This window comes from Babylonia areolata, chromosome 21 (assembly GCF_041734735.1).
Source record: "Babylonia areolata isolate BAREFJ2019XMU chromosome 21, ASM4173473v1, whole genome shotgun sequence".
Classification (NCBI taxonomy): domain Eukaryota; kingdom Metazoa; phylum Mollusca; class Gastropoda; order Neogastropoda; family Buccinidae; genus Babylonia; species Babylonia areolata.
The window spans coordinates 31029675-31047174 of record NC_134896.1 but is presented as its reverse complement, the minus strand read 5'-3'; the positions used below and the strand labels follow the sequence as shown (position 1 = coordinate 31047174).

Below are 17500 nucleotides of genomic sequence, written 5' to 3'. Positions count from 1 at the left end.
TGACTCGTATCGCCACGTTTGTGGCAGCGACCGTATGATGTCGAATTATTCACGGGTCCTGAAGATTGCGCGGACCGAAGCGCGACTAAATGTGACAGAAATCCCAGGCATCCGAAAGGAGGAGTTTGTATTATACTCCATGTTTGGTGATACATATATACTTACCATGTCAAACTGATGCAAACTAGGCCTATCGGTTTGCTCTGCTTGGCCAAATTTCGCGCGGCTAACAGTGAAAAGACGACCCGTCTTGCCCGGTCCGCCCTTAGCCAATCAAACGCCTCTAAAACCGAACTGTTATTTTGTCAACCAGTAGCCGGCAATATTGTTTGTTGGCGCCACTTCACTTTCGCTGTGAAGGATAAGGACCCCGTAAGAAAGATTAGACTACGAAAGCCTGTATGGATCAATATACTTAAAGAACTTTGGTAGGTGGGTTAAAAAACAACCACCACCACCTCTTTACGAACTAAATTTAGTTTCTGTATAACGTTGTATCTACATTAAACACACACACACACACACACACACACACACACACGTCAGTGAGACAGGGAAGGGGGGGATAACACTGAAATCTACAGAATACAGAATACTTCATTAACTCAATAAAGGAAAATAATTTTTCGGTGTAAAACACATCGTTTGTATCATTATCCTCGTCAGGAACGAACTGAATATGGCAAACATCCGTTCAATTAACATAATATACAGTTCTGTTGTTGGCCAGTGAGTGAAATAAAAATGCACACCAGTGTCATGGCTGCGAGAAGAGAGTTCTCTCTCCTAGATTCGGGCTGCTCTCCCTTGAAGACACGTGTCACCACACTGCGGCGTCACAGTTTTTTTTTAATTTAATTTTTTTTTTTACTTCCTTCCCTTGTCTGCAAGAGTATTAATCTGTTTTGCTCTCAGGGTACACTTTTCCTTTATGGTTATTTTCTTATCAGAAACAAGGCAAGGCAAAGAAAGGCAAATTTCATTATTTCTCGTGCCCCCTTGCGGGCAATGAAACGTTACATAACAATTCATCTTTTACACATATCATACCGAAAAAAAAGGGAGTGATGCCAAAAGTACAAAACGAAAAGAAAAACAAACAAACAACAAAAAAACCCGTTCGCACAAACATGCAAATACATATTAACAAGGTTTTTTTCTCCTTAGAATAGAATAGAATAGAATAGAATATGTCTTTATTACCAAGTGTACCGGGGTCAAAAGGAATATTGGGGGGGATAGTACATAAAAAGGTACGAACATCAACCGAAAATCATACACAAACACAGATACAGTAGAAATTAGGATAGATACAAGTACATATCAATATAAAAACTTGTGCATAGTCAAACATGCACGCACTGCACACACACACACACACACGCCGCCCGCACTCTCTCTCTCTCTCTCTCTCTCTCTCTCACACACACAATTCACAAACATTGTCTTTATCAAAAGAAATAGTTTTATCGAAAAAGAACCAAAGACAACCTTGTTGACGTGAGTTTCTTTTTACATGTACTAAATGCATGGCTGTACACAGCATAGCACCTCGGTTCTAAATCCGAAAGACTAGCGCACAGCATTAGGACCACCGTTCGTTCCACGTTTAGTGGATAGAGCGAGGAGTCAATATATCGGCCTGTGCGGGAAACGAACCCTTTACTCTCCAATCCTACACACACACCCCTCCCGAAAACGGAGTATGGCTGCCTACATGGTGAGGTTAAAAACGGTCATACACGTAAAAGCCCACTCGTACACATACGAGTGAACGTGGGAGTTGCAGCCCACGAGCGACGACGAAGAGAAGAAGAAGAAGAAGAAGAAGAAGAAGAAGAAGAAGCCTTCTACACGGGCGCCATAGTCGCAAGGCCACTGGAAGGGAGTCACGGCATTGCTCTTGACGTGAACGCCTGGCTCCAAGAATGGCCCGATATGAGGGTGTGATCAGTTTCTGAAATCCTTCAACCTGTCTGTCTGTCTGTCTGTCTGCCTGGAGGAAACAAAGTTAATGAAATGGTGTGTGACCCACAGGTCTTCTGATTCTGGCGTTTGCAACTGCCTGCAAACTTGTTATATGTTATATGCCGTCTGCTCCCTTCTCCAACGCATCTCTCTCTCTTAATCCTCTCCTCCCTCTCTGTTCCTCTTTCTGTCACAGTCTCTCTCTCTCTCTCTCTCTCTCTCTCCCCTTATCTCCCCTACGTTTAAAACGAAAAAAATTCCAAAGTGATACTTTAAGAAAATGTCTACAATCACCAGTGACGGGACATTACAAAGACCCCCCCCTCCCCCCCCCTCCCCCGCAAACCCTCCCCTCCTTCTGTCCCCCTATTCTTATATGCTCTCTCTCTCTCTCTCTCTCTCTCATCCATACACAACGTCATCTCTCTCTCTCTCTCACACACACACACTCTTTTTCCCTTCTCTTTCACTCTCTCTCTCTCACCACACACACACACACAAATTGCCTGAGACGCTCGTCTAAATCCTATCGCTCGCTCCCCTTGTGCAACAAATCAACAAACAGAAGAGAAGCCGATACAAGTCAGACAGACACCAGGTGCAGATAATGCAAGAACAACAACAACAACAACAACAAAAACAACAACAGGCGACTGTTTCAGACGATGTACAACAGGAAAAGCACACACCCAAAAGACACAAGAAAAAAAACAACAACAACAAAAACGAAACAAACTGAACACACTCGGAATGACTGGAAGAAGAAGACAGTAAGAATGGCGCCCCCGTGGCGAGCAACCAAAAAAAAAAAAAAAAAAAAAAAAAGCCAAAACGAGGCGATAAACTTCACTGCTGGTGTGCTATTGTGCTCCACAGACACGTACACACACACAGACTCTGACGTTTACGAAAAGTAATTACAGAAAAATGAACTCTAACAATGTTTCTCCAAGTTTATCCCCAAGCGCGCCACCCAGACCAAACTAAATTAAACACACAGACACACACACAGAAAGAGAGAGGCAGGGAGAGACAGAGAAAGAAGAGAGAGAGGGGGGGGAACGGGGGTGTGGGGGGTGGAGAGAGAGAGACAGAGAGAGCAGATAATAGGGCAACACTCACTCTGACATGCGGAACAGGTAACGGAGGCTCAAGTCAGAGGACTCACTAAAGTTCATCATTACGAAAGACAAAGTGACACAATGACGAATTAAGCACGCAATACGCTATCAACACAGAAACCATGACGCAGATACTGGAGAACTGGGCACGTGACGACACAGCAGAACAACGAAAAGAGATACGACGCGACATACACAACAGCGACGATGGCAATGACGCTGACAATGACGATGCTGCATGTGACGTCAAACACAACAGAATGACTAAAACAATGACAGGACAAGTGACGTAACAAAAACAACAACAACAAAAAACAAAAAAACCCACAGACATCAGCGAAACAGACTCGGACGTACGTATTAGTAAAACCTGGTATCAGAAGACTTCAGCCCCATATGAATGAAACTATTCAGTTATGAACCAAGTGATGTCAGTATGTGTTGATGACAGAAACGGACAACAGATTGGCCGAAATACAACAACAACAAAAAAAACAAAAACGCTGACACGTGTGAGCTTGTACCAACAGAAAACAGAATGGTGTCAGCACCCACAAACCGTGGGGAAGCGACCTGAGCAGAATCTGTTACAAGGCGCAGGACTTCTGATCCATGTTCACCAGTGATCAGGGTTCGAGGCCCCGTTTATTTATTTATTGTTTTTATTATTATTATTTTATTTAATAAATTTATTTATTTATTTTTATTATTATTATTATTATTTTTTTTTTTTTGGGGGGGGGGGGGGGGGGGGGAGGAGAGGGGAGGGGGGGGGGGGTATGCGCTTAGAGTTGATTTCATCAAGATTTTGCGCCTTATACATACCGTTATTATATTATTATTATTATTATTATTATCATTATTATAATTTATTTATTTATTTTTTTAAATATTATTATCATTATTATTTATTTATTTATTTTTCTCAAGGCCTGACTAAGCGCGTTGGCTTACGCTGCTGGTCAGGCATCTACTTGGCAGATGTGGTGTGGTGTTGCGTATAATTATGGATTTGACCGAACGCAGTGACGACGCCTACTTGAGCTACTGATACTGATGCTGGTACTAGCCTAGTGTTGTGTCCTTGGGAAAGACGCACGCTTTACTCCGCTCTATCCTCACTCCAGCCAGGTGTGAATGGGTTACCTGACTTTGGTTGAGGAAGGTTGAAAAGGTAGGGAGAAGGAGAAAGAGGATTGGGACCCACACAGGCTATGCCAAGGCCTAAACATTATCGTGAATAGGGAGGGTTTACAGGACTGCTTTCGTGGTGGTCCTTTCGTCGCTTGCAGAGCGAGAAGTAGGTCATTATGACGTCATAGGCAGCCCACTACCGTAACTAGCTTTTCTGAGTTTGCGCTGCCATTGTTCGGACAATATTTCATCTGAGTTTTTATGAATGGATCAGATCGAATACGCAATGGCGGAGATGTGACAAGAAACACGCTCAAAGTAAACACGGAAGACTGAAGCCAATGAGGGTTGTAATTGGTGGAAACCAAATGTATCTTGTAAACCTGACGAAATAGTCACCGAAATTGTTCAAAATCCTCTCGTCAGAACAGCGATTTCCACGACGGAATTTTACCTTTTCATCTTTCGCTGATCTGGGGAAGAAGAAGAAGAAGAAAAAGAAAGGAAATGAAGACGCGCATGCACACGTGATTCTCACTAAATAACATAACCGGCGAACCTCCACGAAAATCAGACGAAAGTGGGTCTGATAATTATGAATCCACTGATCCGATGCCCGATGAAGGACATTGACCTTGCAGCCCTTAACAGAATCGTAAAAACTGTCACCAAGATTACCGGGGCTGATCTACCTTCTCTAGACGACATATATTATAAGCGGCTACTAAAAAAAAAAAAGCTAAATCAATCAGCCAGGACGAATCACAACCAACTTTTGGGATTTTCGAGATGCTCCCCTCTGGTCGACGGTACAGAAGTATAAGAACGAATCCAGTGTGATAAATAGAATTGTGCATTCAACAACCATCTGTCTGAAGATCTAGTCATCAGCCCCATCCACATGTACTATGTGGCTTCTGTTTAAACGCGCGCGCGCGCGCATGTGTGTATGTGTGTGAGTGTTTGTGTGTGTGTGTGTGTGTGTGTGTGTGTGTGTGTGCGCGTGCGTGCGTGCGTGCGTGCATGTGTGTGTGTGTGTGTGTGCGTGCGTGCAGTGCGTGCATGTGTGAGTATGCACACGTTTCTATATTGATACGCACTTGTATGCATCCTAATTTCTACTGTATCTGTGTTTGCATTTGATTTTCGATTTATGTTCGTACCTTGTTATGTACTATCCCCCCCACCCCCACCCCACCCCCAATATTCCTTGTGACCCCGGTACACTTAGTAATAAAGACATATTCTATTCTATTTTATTGTAATTCTTGACCAGACACGTGAGGACAAGACAGCAGTAGATGGAGGAGAAAGCGGGGAGCGAGAGGAGCAGCTGAACTGACCTGTGAGGCACGTGACGCTGGCCGTTGAGCAGCGCCATGATGACGTTGCCAAGGGCAGACAAGCTGAGCGACACATTGTTGGGGTCACGTGACTTGGAGGCGCTGCCCAGGTCAATCAGGTGGAGGCGACTCCGGCCGCCGGCAACTGCAAGCAGAGAATGATGACAGAGATCATTATTAGAAGAAGAACGGCAATGTCCATATTTCTTCCCCTGTTCTTTTCCGTTTATAGGACGGGAAAACTTATAAACTGGTTAATATCATTGTAATATATATATACTCTACATTTCTTCCCCTCCACTTTTGACTGACCTTCTTTACGTAAGTATCTTGACAGGGGGAGAAATGTAGGAGTATAAATTACAATGTTATTTCAACAAATTTATGATTTTTCCGTCTTGGGAACGAAACTGAATGGAAAGAACACGGGGGAAGAAATGCGGATATTGCCAGAAGAACAGTCTCAGTTTCAGTTTCAGTAGCTCAAGGAGGCGTCACTGCGTTCGGACAAATCCATATACGCTACACCACATCTGTCAAGCAGATGCCTGACCAGCAGCGTAACCTAACGCGCTTAGTCAGGCCTTGATAAAAAAAAAAGGTGAATAAATAATAGATAAATACATAAAAAAAGAACTAATAATAATAATAATAGTATGTATAAGGCGCAAAAAAAGAAGAAGAAGAAGAAGAACAGAGTAATAACAAGGAGGAGGAGGAGGAGGGGGGGGAGGAAGAAAAAGAAGAAGAAATTTCATACAGCGCTATCATACAAGATGAAGCATGCTCCAAGCACTTTCCATGAACACTTCAGCAAGCTCCAGTTTCAGTTTCAGTTTCAAGGAGGTGGGCAAAGTGTGTGGACAAATCCATACACGCATATAAAAAAGCACACACACACACACACACACAGAGCAGATGCCAGACCTAAGCATAAACCCAGCCCGTTGGTCATCTTTGAGAGCCCTCGTAATGGGTGCAAGTATATAATATAAAAAAAGAACACATAAGTAAATACATTAAAGTATTATAAAATCAAATATTTCTTAAGGATCACTTCAGTATGTCTGTAGCTTATATACTGCACTGGCTTTCAGCTCACAGTGGAATGTTCTGTACGCTTCTGTTACAAGAAAAAAAAAGAAAAGAAAAAAAGAATTAAATAAATTGCCAACTCTGCCCAAGCAGTTTGATGTTATCTGTCACTGTCTGTTTGCCTGTCTGTCTGTCACTATTTCTCTCTCTCCACCTCTCTCTCACTCCCTACCTTTTTGTGAGGACAAGATGAAAACAGGCCTAGTGTGCGCGTATCCCTTTTCCCCCCAATATAAAAATGTTACCTCTCTCTGTCTCTCTCTCACTCAACTCATTCAGACACACACACACGCACGTGCACGTGTGTGTGTGTGTGTGTGTGTGTGTGTGTGTGTGTGTGTGTGTGTGGGTGTGTGCATTTTACATTTATATCCGATGTATTTGTCGGATTTTTTTTTTTTTTTACATTGTTGTACACTACCTTGTCTTTACATGTGTGTGGGTGGGGGGTGAGGGTGAGAGTTAAATATTTATATTTTATTTGCTGGATTTTTTCTATCGATACACACTGTTGTGCAATACTTAATAAATTGTCTTAATGTGTGCGCATGTGTTGGGGTGGGGGGTTGTTTTAGTCAGCTACTGAGTTTTTATCTGACTTGTTTTATTGTAATGTTCATTTTTATGTTGGTGTCTACAACGAGCCTGTGACTGCACACGTTAATTTCCATGTGGATTAATAAAGTGGTTTTGAATTGAATTGAATATATACCTCTCCCCATCGCTCTTCCCCTCCTCCTCGTCCTCCTCGACCTCTTAACTCACTCAGTACGGTCAGTCCTCTCTTCTCCTCTACACAGACCCCTAGATGTCCAGTGGGTGTCTGAATGACCGACCCAACCTTCAGCTTCCGTCGTCAGAATTGTGGTATTCTTTGTCAACATTCACGTCTTCAGTATAAGAGCCTTCCGCTTGCAATATTTTGATTATGGTAATTGGGGTGAAACGCTGTTAACGTCGTCTCTTTCGCCGTTCGTATGGAGAGAGTTAATCTCTCTCATTGCCGTCTTTCCAATTGAAGGTCACTGTCTGCAATGCAGTGGCATCGTTACTGAGATGTCTGTGACTTAAATGCACCCCATTACTGGAATTTGAACTTGAGTCAGACGTTTGAGGCCTGTGAAGTGCCTGTTCGTCGTTCTATATAAAAACAACAACATTATACTCGCATGCGTGGCTTAATGATAGCATATATGGGATCATAATTATACACTTGGAGAGTTGGCCCAATGAGCGTACATAATTATCATTATTACATAATTACGTGCGCGCGCGACCGTGCCGAGAAAGGCAGATGTGGATAGAGAAGAGGGGGGGGGGGGCGGAGGCAATGAGTTAGTGGAGGGCGGGGGTGGGGTCTTTGACAAAATAAACTTAGTACCTGGAGGGTAATCTGGGTACCTGGAATAATAAGCAGATGAGAGGGGCTGAAATGGAATACATGTTATAACGAAATAAATGAAATAAAAACTGGTCTCACCATTCGATGTCAGGCAATTACGCAGTCATCACACGATCAGCTGGCTTCTTGGAGCACAAACAATGTGAGGGTGGTGAAGTCTTTATCATTGGGGGTGGGGAGTGGGGAGGGGTGTGGGGGCGACTTGTTTGTATTTGTGTGTGCGTGTGGTGGAGTGGGGGGTGGGGTATTCACAAATTTTCCCCCTCAAGCCAGAATGATAACTGTTCATAAGGCGTGAACGTTCACCTCTGCCAGTCACGTTGAGTTGTGGAGGGGAAGAAATGTGGACACGGCCCCTGTGTGTGTGTGTGTGTGTGTGTGTGTGCATGTGTGTGTGTGTGTGTGTGTTGAAGCAGATGAGTCAAGACAGGAACGAACAAGTCTCAACTGAAGTTTCTAACTCCCCCCTCCCCCTCCCCCGCCCCACTGCCAATGTCCAAACAAGCGGACAGGAATGCACGCGCGTACACACACACACACACACACACACATGCAAGCTAAACGCACCAGAAATACCAAAACAGCAGGCAAATACCTTGTTTCCACCTGAATTCCCCTTCCACCTCCTCCTCCTCCTATTCCTCCACCACATTCACTCACGCTACACTGGCCCAGTGCACATCACTTTCAACATCAACAACACATGGAACTGGTGGACACACAGTTCAAAGCGCCTCCTCTGAAGATTCCCGAATGTCCCCCCACCACCACCGCCCCCTCTCCCTCCAGAACACCACCTGACGCCGCACCAGAATCTGAACTCCAAACCTTCCGCAAGCAGAGAAATACGGTTCGTTCACCACTCCGAACTTTTAACAAGCTTACCTGTCTTACCACCTCTCTCTCTCCCACATACACACCGAATCACGGTCAAGCGGAAATCGTTGTTGCGCTTCACGTGCAACGAGGGTTACAAGATCTCAGCACGTGCTTTGCACGCGCCACGGGAAGCACGAGCGGCAGGGGTTCCCCTCCCTCTCCCCCCCCCCCCCCCATCCCAGCACGCGCGAGAAGGTGCGAGGGGCGAACCGGGCCGTGAAATTGTTGTGCACTGCCGACTTTTTCCAAGCCCGTTACTGACTGCAAGGGTTGTGGTGGCTGTGGTGGCGGCTGGCCCGTGACTTATCTGAGCCAGGTGAGGTGGGTCTCTGGCCGACTAAATAGACTCCAGCTCCCCTACTGCTGTTTACCTACCCCCCCCCACCCCCACACCACCTCCAACCCCCTGGGTGAGAGTGGGGTGGCTAAGCTGAGAGAGACAGACGGACAAACAGAGAGAGAGAGAGAGAGAGAGAGAGAAAGAAAGAGAGAGAGGTGGGAGCATGTTCACTTGCGCAACCTACTTTGTAAAACAGATTTTCCACGCAGTCATTGACTAAAAAAAAAAAAAAAAAAAAAAAAGAAAGAAGAAAAGGTTCTTCAAGGGTAATGTGAAGAGTAGGGAAGGGTAGAGACAGATGGTGGGGGGGGGGGGGGGGGGGGGGGCGAGGGGGAAGAGGGGGATAAGTAATTAAATTAACAACATTGTCATGAACGAGTGGTGAGAGGGTGGAGAGGGTGGTGGCGGAGTGGGGCTGGGGGGTAACTGGGGGACAAGTAGTAAAAAAACAACAACAAAAAACCCCTAACAATTAAGGAACATATAATAATCACTATTTTACAGAAGATGCAGTGAGGAGGAGGCCGGGTTGATGAACTACCGATGTATTCAGTACAAGGTTTTTTGAGTTGATGAACAACGCTTACGTCGCCTGAGAGAGAGTCTGCGGGGGAGAGAGAGTGGGAGTGGTGGGGTGGGGGCGGGGGGGAGAGAGAGATAGAGAGTGGGGTTAGAAGCGAGAGTGAGAGAGAGAGAGAGAGAGAGAGAGAGTGGGGTTAGGAGCGAGAGCGTGAGAGAGAGAGAGAGAGTCCGACAGTGGGGTAGAGATTTAGACAGACGGACAGAGGAAGACAGAGACAGAGTGTGAGAGACAGAGACAGACAAGAGAGGGAGAGAGAGTCAGACAGACAGAAAGACAGAGAAAGAGAAAGAGTCAGACAGAAAGACAGAGAAAGAGAGAGGCAGAGACAGTGACAGAAAGAAATGGGTTGTGGGAGCATAGTTATTTTCTCTCTTCAGTTTGAATAACTCCAGTTTATCTCGGCCTACTTCTGCAGACTAGGTGCCATCTGTCTGTCTGTCAATGGTTCCATTCAATCCATCAAGCGGCGCCCACATTACATAACTTTTACAGCCTAACGGCTGTTGTTTTGCCAACACACGTGGAGCTGTGCACAGCCACCTTCCACTTTTCTCCACGTTTTCCACGACCCCATATTTCACCACGTTGGGGCGGGCCACACTTAAAACCAGGCCTTGCATGTTTATGGGTTTGTTTGTTGTTTTTTTATCACTCCACAACCAAGTAAATCAACGATTAAAGTTCTTTGAGATTACCAGGCCTTGGCACTTTTTATCACTCGACATCCACGTTAAATCAACGATTGAATTTCTTTTGAGATTGCCAGGCATTGCAGTTTTTATCACTCGACAACCACGTTAATTTAAACCAACGACTGAATTTCTTTGATGTCTTATTTTTCAGCCTTTACTAAAACGCCTGCATGATCCATCGTTATTTTGATTCCCAAAAGGCCTGAATTTGTCAAATAGTTATTCAGTGATCCGATACAACGCCACCCGCGTATACAAAACTCTGCTGCCCGAATCGTTCTCAGAAAGAAAAGATCTGAGCACATCACTCCTCTTTGGCAACATCTCCATTGGCTCCCTGTCTCACACAGAATAAAGTATAAGATCAGCACTGTATGTTATAAATGTATTCACAAATCTGCCCCTTCCTATCTTTGTGGCTGCCTTCACCTCTACACTCCGTCTCGCTCTCTACGATCGGCTTCGGATCCACTCTGTTTACGCATACCCAGACTCAAACACTTCACTGTTGGACGCCGTCATTTCTCTGTCTCTGGACCTTGCATTTGGAATGAACTTCCTCTTGCGCTTCGTCAGGTCTCCGCACTCAGCTCTTTCAAGTCAGGCCTTAAAACCCACCTCTTCACAAGATAGAGGCCCTGCCTCTTACTTGTCTTCAGTTTCTCTAGTTTTATAGTTACGCATGCGTGTGAATGACTGGTGTGAAAGCGCTTAGATTTTGTCTGCACAAGATTGAGCGCTATATAAACACTATCATTATTATTACCCAGCACTGGGATGTGGGGTGGGGGAAACGTGAGTTGGTCTTCTGAGTTAAGGAGGGGGACGGGATCGGGAATACCTTTCAGACCAGCACACAAGGGCTGGGGTGAAGTTGGCAGCGTCAGCCCCCAGTTAGAGCTGTTCCATCCACCCGCCTCCAGTAACGAACTCCATCATAGCTCTTCGCCCTGATCATTCATCTCCTCCTGTCTGCTGGCACCAGTTCTCACAGCTTACAGGATAAACAGCTTGCTTCAGTTCCAACAACACGTTACATTTTGGGTGGCTTGCTTGTATAACTGAGGTGGGTTTTTTTTCTTTCTTTCTTTCTTTCTTTTAAAAAAAATAGTTTGAGTTTGCTGAGCGCGCTGAACACAACACCTTCATGTAGTTGTGATACTAATCCTGTGTGCTCTACCCACCTGCTCCCCCCCCAAGCCCCCCCCCCCCCCCCGACCCCCCACCCCCACCCCCACACCATAAAAAATAAGGTAAAAGAGGAAAAAAAGGGGGAAAAAAGAAAGAAAGAAAAAAATCAGCAACAACAAGGAACGAACAAACAAAACAAAAACTGGCACGATCGCTGCCATCGTGAACATGTCACACATGCTGATGGCAGTCAGCGTAGAGTTACACGAGTCGCTCCCCTTCCTCCCCTCCACCTCCTCCCTTCTCACAAGGGATAGTTAACCCCACCGTTGTTAGACATTTCACCTGAAGTCGATGTTAACGTGGTTAAACCCGAACCTACCTACCTACCTACCAACGACTATACCTTCCTAGTGACCTTATCGACAAATCATTTTTACTTCAACTCCCATTATTATTATTATTATCATTATTATTATTATTATTATCAGTGAAAATTTCAACCCGGTCTAGACTGTTCGGATGGTGGGAAAACTCTGCATGAAAATCAAAGCGGTACCTGTACGGACACAACAAGTCGAATTCGAACAGGAGAGGAAGGTTCTGAGATGGGGAGAGGGGCGGGGTTCGGGGGGAGGGCGAGAAAGGAAAACTGCCGGTCTACCACAATCACTTCCGTGTGGTTAAAAAAAACTTTGGCATAGACCAACACCCTCTCTGGCGCCACTGAAGGAACTAAGCAGAGGTCAATAATAAAAGCAAGAAGCTGTCTTGCAAGGAGAGAGAGAGACAGAGACAGAGACAGAGAGAGAGAGAGAAGGGGTGAGGAGTAAAACCAACAGGCAGACTGCGACTGGTTTTTGAGGGGGCGCAAAACATTTCTTCTGTGCTGCGTGCCAATGACTCTTCACTTGGGAGGAGGAGAAGAAGAAGAAGAAGAATGAGGAGGATGAGGGGGAGGAAGAAGGAGGATGAGGAGAAGCAGCAGCATCAGAAGAAGGAGAAGAAGAAGGAGGAGGAGGAGGAGCAGAAGAACAAGAAGGAGGAGGAGGGGGAGAAGAAGAAGAAGAAGGAGGAGGAGGAGGAGGAGGACGAGAAGAAGAAAAAGGAGAAGGAGGAGCAGAAGAAGAAGAAGAAGAAGAAGAAAACTTTAAAGAGATTGACGAAGCCAGCAGAGCCTCTCTCCCAGAGCCGTGGCAAGACAGACAGACAAGCCAGATTGGCGTAACGAGCACATGTTTGTTTGAGCTGTCCCACTGGGTGTGTTGTGCTCACCTGTCTTGCTAACGTGCCAATAATCGCTGCTGGAGAGAGAGAGAGAGAGAGAGAGAGAGAGGCGGGAGGGAATGGGGAGGGGGAGAGAGAGAGAGAGAGAGAGAGAGAGAGAGAAGGGGGAGACAGACGGACAGACAGACAGACAGAGAGAAAGAGAAGAAAAGGGAGAGTGTGTGTAGCAGAAAGACTGACAGAGAAAAAGGGTGACACAGAGAGAGGGAAGGAAGAGAGAGACGGATACGGATACGGATATTTTATTCAATAAAGGCCATGGCCCGTCATGAAGGGGGTACAGTGAACCAACATTCCATTACAAAATCTTACCACTCACAAAAGTAAATGATAAACTGCAAATGATCTTCTTCTTCTTCTTCTGCGTTCGTGGGCTGCAACTCCCACGTTCACTCGTATGTACACGAGTGGGCTTTTACGTGGATGATCGTTTTTACCCCGCCATGTAGGCAGCCATACTCCGCTTTCGGGGGTGTGCATGCTGGGTTATTTGTTTCCATAACCCACCGAACGCTGACATGGATTACAGGATCTTTAACGTGCGTATTTGATCTTTGGCTTGCGTGTACACACGAAGGGGGTTCAGGCACTAGCAGGTCTGCACACATGTTGACCTGGGAGATTGTAAAAATCTCCACCCTTTACCCACCAGGCGCCGTCACCAAGATTCGAACCCGGGACCCTCAGATTGAAAGTCCAACGCTTTAACCATTCGGCTATTGCGCCCGTCACTGCAAATGATAATATATATATATATAAATTGGATAACGCACAGCAAACAGTCATTAACTACAGAATGCACTGCGAAATTTAAACGCCTTATATAAGTAAATAACAAACTGTTTTATAATAGTTTCGTTAGTTAATGACATAAGCATGGCAAGTGGAAATAAAGTAGGGTGTCTTTGAAATTTTTTTTTTGCGGAATTAACTTATGTCTACGGTCATTCAAAGCAGGGCAACACAACACAAAATGGAGTTCAGTTTCTTGAGCACGTCTGCATAAGGGACAAATAAGAACAGAAATATTGGACCTTCGATAAGAGAGAGAGAGAGAGAGAGAGAGAGAGAGAGAGAGAGAGAGAGAGAGAGAGAGAGAGAAGGAGAGACTAAGAGAGAGAAATGGGAGAGACAGAGACTGAGAGAGTCTGACAGACAGAGGCTCAGAGAGATAGAGCGAGGGCGAGAGCGAGCGAGCGAGCGAGAGAGAGAGAGAGAGAGAGAGAGATGTGGGGGTGAGGATGTGGGGGGTGAGGAAGCTGGTGTTTAGTGTCCAGCATCAACGCAGAGGTGAAAGTACATGGCTGTAGATTCTGAAAACAATCGTGGTAGCTGAAAGGACATGCTTCTGAAAGAGAGAGAGAGAGAGAGAGAGAGAGAGAGAGAGAGAGAGAGAGAGAGAGAGTAACAGAGTAAGGGAGATGCAGAGGCTGAAGGAAGAGAGACACAGAGACAGAGAGAGGGAGAGGGCGTGGCGGTGAGTGGCAGGAGGTTTTGGTGCCGACGACCATCACTGGCGCGGAGGTGTGCAGAGGTGAAAGTTCAGGGCCGTATACTTTGACGTCAGGGCCACCCCGGGTGAAAGTTAACTGTCCAGACAGCGATTATCTCCCCTAGCCCCCTCCACCCCCCACCCCCACCCCCGCTCCCTCCACCCCCCACGTGTAAAAGGGGGAAAAAAACCCACAGACAGCAGTTTGTTAAGAAAAGAATCATCGTGGCAGTTGAAGGGACATGCTTCTGAAAGGAGAGACAGAGAGACAGAGACAGAGAGACAGAGACAGAGGCAAAGAGAGAGGTTATATTGACGCTAATCAATACTTATTTTCTAATGGTTTGGGGCTTAGTTTAACTCACTGACGTTTAACATGTCATTAGCTAGCTCTCCGTCGTCGCCATTTTATGTCTCTCCAAAGGACTGTCACTGTTTGAAAGAAAACAAAACATACATGATTTTGAGAGCGACATCAATGAACAATGACAAAAACAGATCCCAACAAAGAATCATCACTGAAAAACACAAAAAAGGTTGTTGAAATATAAATATTATCCAATCATCTTGTCAAAAGTTAAGGTTCAGAAAGTAGACATTTTTTGACTCACTTGTGTAAACATGGTGAGTCTATGTTTTAACCCGGTGTTCTGTTGTCTGTGTGTGTGTGTGTGTGTGTGTGTGTGTGTGTGTGTGTGTCCGTGGTAAACTTTAACATTGACATTTTCTCTGCAAATACTTTGTCAGTTGACACCAAATTAGGCATAAAAATAGGAAAAATTCAGTTCTTTCCAGTCATCTTGTTTAAAACAATATTGCACCTCTGGGATGGGCACAAAAAAATAAAAAATGAAGCCTAATCATATGCAAACTTCATTTACTGTTATATTTATATTTTTGGTATTCTCCAAACTTGGCACTTTGATCTGATATTCTGACCCAACAACAAGAGCAGTCATTATTATCATTTTTTGTTCAAACAGGAACTTCTTTTGCTAAGCATGGAAGTTTATCTATTTTGCAAACGTTTTGGTGCAGATAGTAAAAAAAGGGAAATTACTCTGTAATTAATGCTAGGGGACTTAATTCGAATCTGGTTAGCACTTTTCTTTTCTTTTCTTTTCTTTTTTTTTTTTTAACGCGAAGCTTTATAATAACAAATACAGAACACATTTTAACGATTAGATTTTTTAAAAAGTGTATCACAAGTGAGTCTTGAAGGCCTTGCCTCTCTTGTTTTAATAGTTATACTCTTTAGATTCCGTCAACTGATTTCAAACAATTACGGCACAATAATTATCTAATCTTTTCCGTGTGTTCACCAGTGATCGGGGTTCGAGTCTCCGTTTCGACAAAGCGCTGTGTCCTTGGGGAAAGGCCGAGTTTTGTTTTCTGTCACTCCACACGGGTGTGAAATGGGGGTACCCGACTTCGGTCGGGGAAAGTTTAACCCTTTCACCACCAGTCAGTTTAGAGTACAATATTCCCTTGTGGTATAAACACAGAAAAGATAATGGCTAAGAATAGCTGGGGATTCCCCCTGCGATGTATAGGAAATATGGCCTACCCTACCACCGAACATTAAGAGCAGCAGGTTCATGGATAACAGACCAATGAATGGTCACCTTTCAGTGATATGGGTCCTCTACCACGCCTGTGCATAAATGCGAGCTTGGCGGTGAAAGGGTCAAACGGCGTGATGGATAGGACTGGACTTCGCCTTCCTATGCCGAGTCATTGACACCGTGAATATGAATTCACTGCCCCGATGACCGTAAAAGGCTTTGGGACCTTTAACCTCTTGAACACGTGGTACCCCCATTTACCACATATATTCACACAGACATACAGACGCACATACACACACACACACACACATGAAAGAAAATAAATCAGGTCGTGTTCCCACGGATTTAATTCTCTCTCTCTCTCTCTCTCTCTCTCTCTCTCTCTCTCTCTCTATATATATATATATATATATATATACACGACAGCCCAGGAAAGCATGAACTCTTCTGTGTGTGGTGGAGTCAGTCGTGTTTCCCATAGAGAACGTAAATAACCACTCCACTCCACTAACGACAGTAGTTGTAATTGCGGACTTTCCCAGGAACGTACTTCCCATGGCTGTCCAGCGTGAAGGCTCTTTCTTTTTTCTTTTTTTTATACCGAGTTCAAATCTAAAGCAGGACATGAAGACCCATACATCACACGCCACGGACGAGGAAGAAGACAACGCCAAGATGCTGCTGGCTGGACTTCTCTCTCTCCCTCTCTCTCTCTGTGTGTCTCTCTCTGTCTCTCTCTCTCTTTCCCAGGCTGATAAGCCAGGCCTTCCCACCCACAGCGCGCACGGTCAGGACAGGGGGAGGGGTCATCATCATCATCATCATCATCATCTCCTCCGCTTTGGACGCCTTCTGCTTGACCTTCATAACCTGCCCTCCCCTCCCCCACCCCCCACCCCCGCCCCCCCACCCCCACTCCACCACCCCCGTCCCCCACCCCCACTCCACCACCCCTTCCCCTGCGAGGAGGTTTTTCTTTGCAGCTGTGGCGTCAACAAGTTCGTGTGACGTACGGTTCTGTAGGATGACGGTTCGCACGTGCACAACGGCCATGAGTTTGCACCCCACCCCCACGCCCCTGTACCCCCTCTCATCGCCCTTGCTCCCTACTGTTTTTTTCCGAAGTGCATGCACAGCTAGCCTCACTGATGCGTCTTGCGTGGGGTGTCTCTCTCTCTGTGTCTCTGTCTCTCTTTGTCTCTGTCTCTGTCTCTGTGTGTCTGTCTCTGTCTCTCTCTCTCTGGTCTTTTAAATTTAGCAATGTTTACCTATGAAGCAAACAAGAGGCTATATACGCACTGCAGTCTCTTAATATTTGTTTGGAGACCTTACGTCCGTTAACTGTTACCTTTATTAGTGAGAATCATGTATCGTGTTCTTTTGTATTAGCCACTTCAGTATGGGGCCAAGGCCTTCTCTGAATAAACATTTATGTTCATGTTCATGTTCATGTTCGTGTTCGTGC

At 45.3% G+C, this 17500-nt stretch overlaps 1 protein-coding gene across 1 annotated transcript in view; it reads right to left on the bottom strand.

Moving 5' to 3' along the window:
* Positions 1-17500, bottom strand: part of LOC143296727 (uncharacterized) — a 485227-nt gene that overhangs the window by 94727 nt on the left and 373000 nt on the right. The window contains exon 12 of the mRNA XM_076608785.1: positions 5567-5711. Within this exon, the coding sequence (XP_076464900.1) occupies positions 5567-5711 (145 nt within the window). The remainder of the gene's footprint in view (positions 1-5566; positions 5712-17500) is intronic.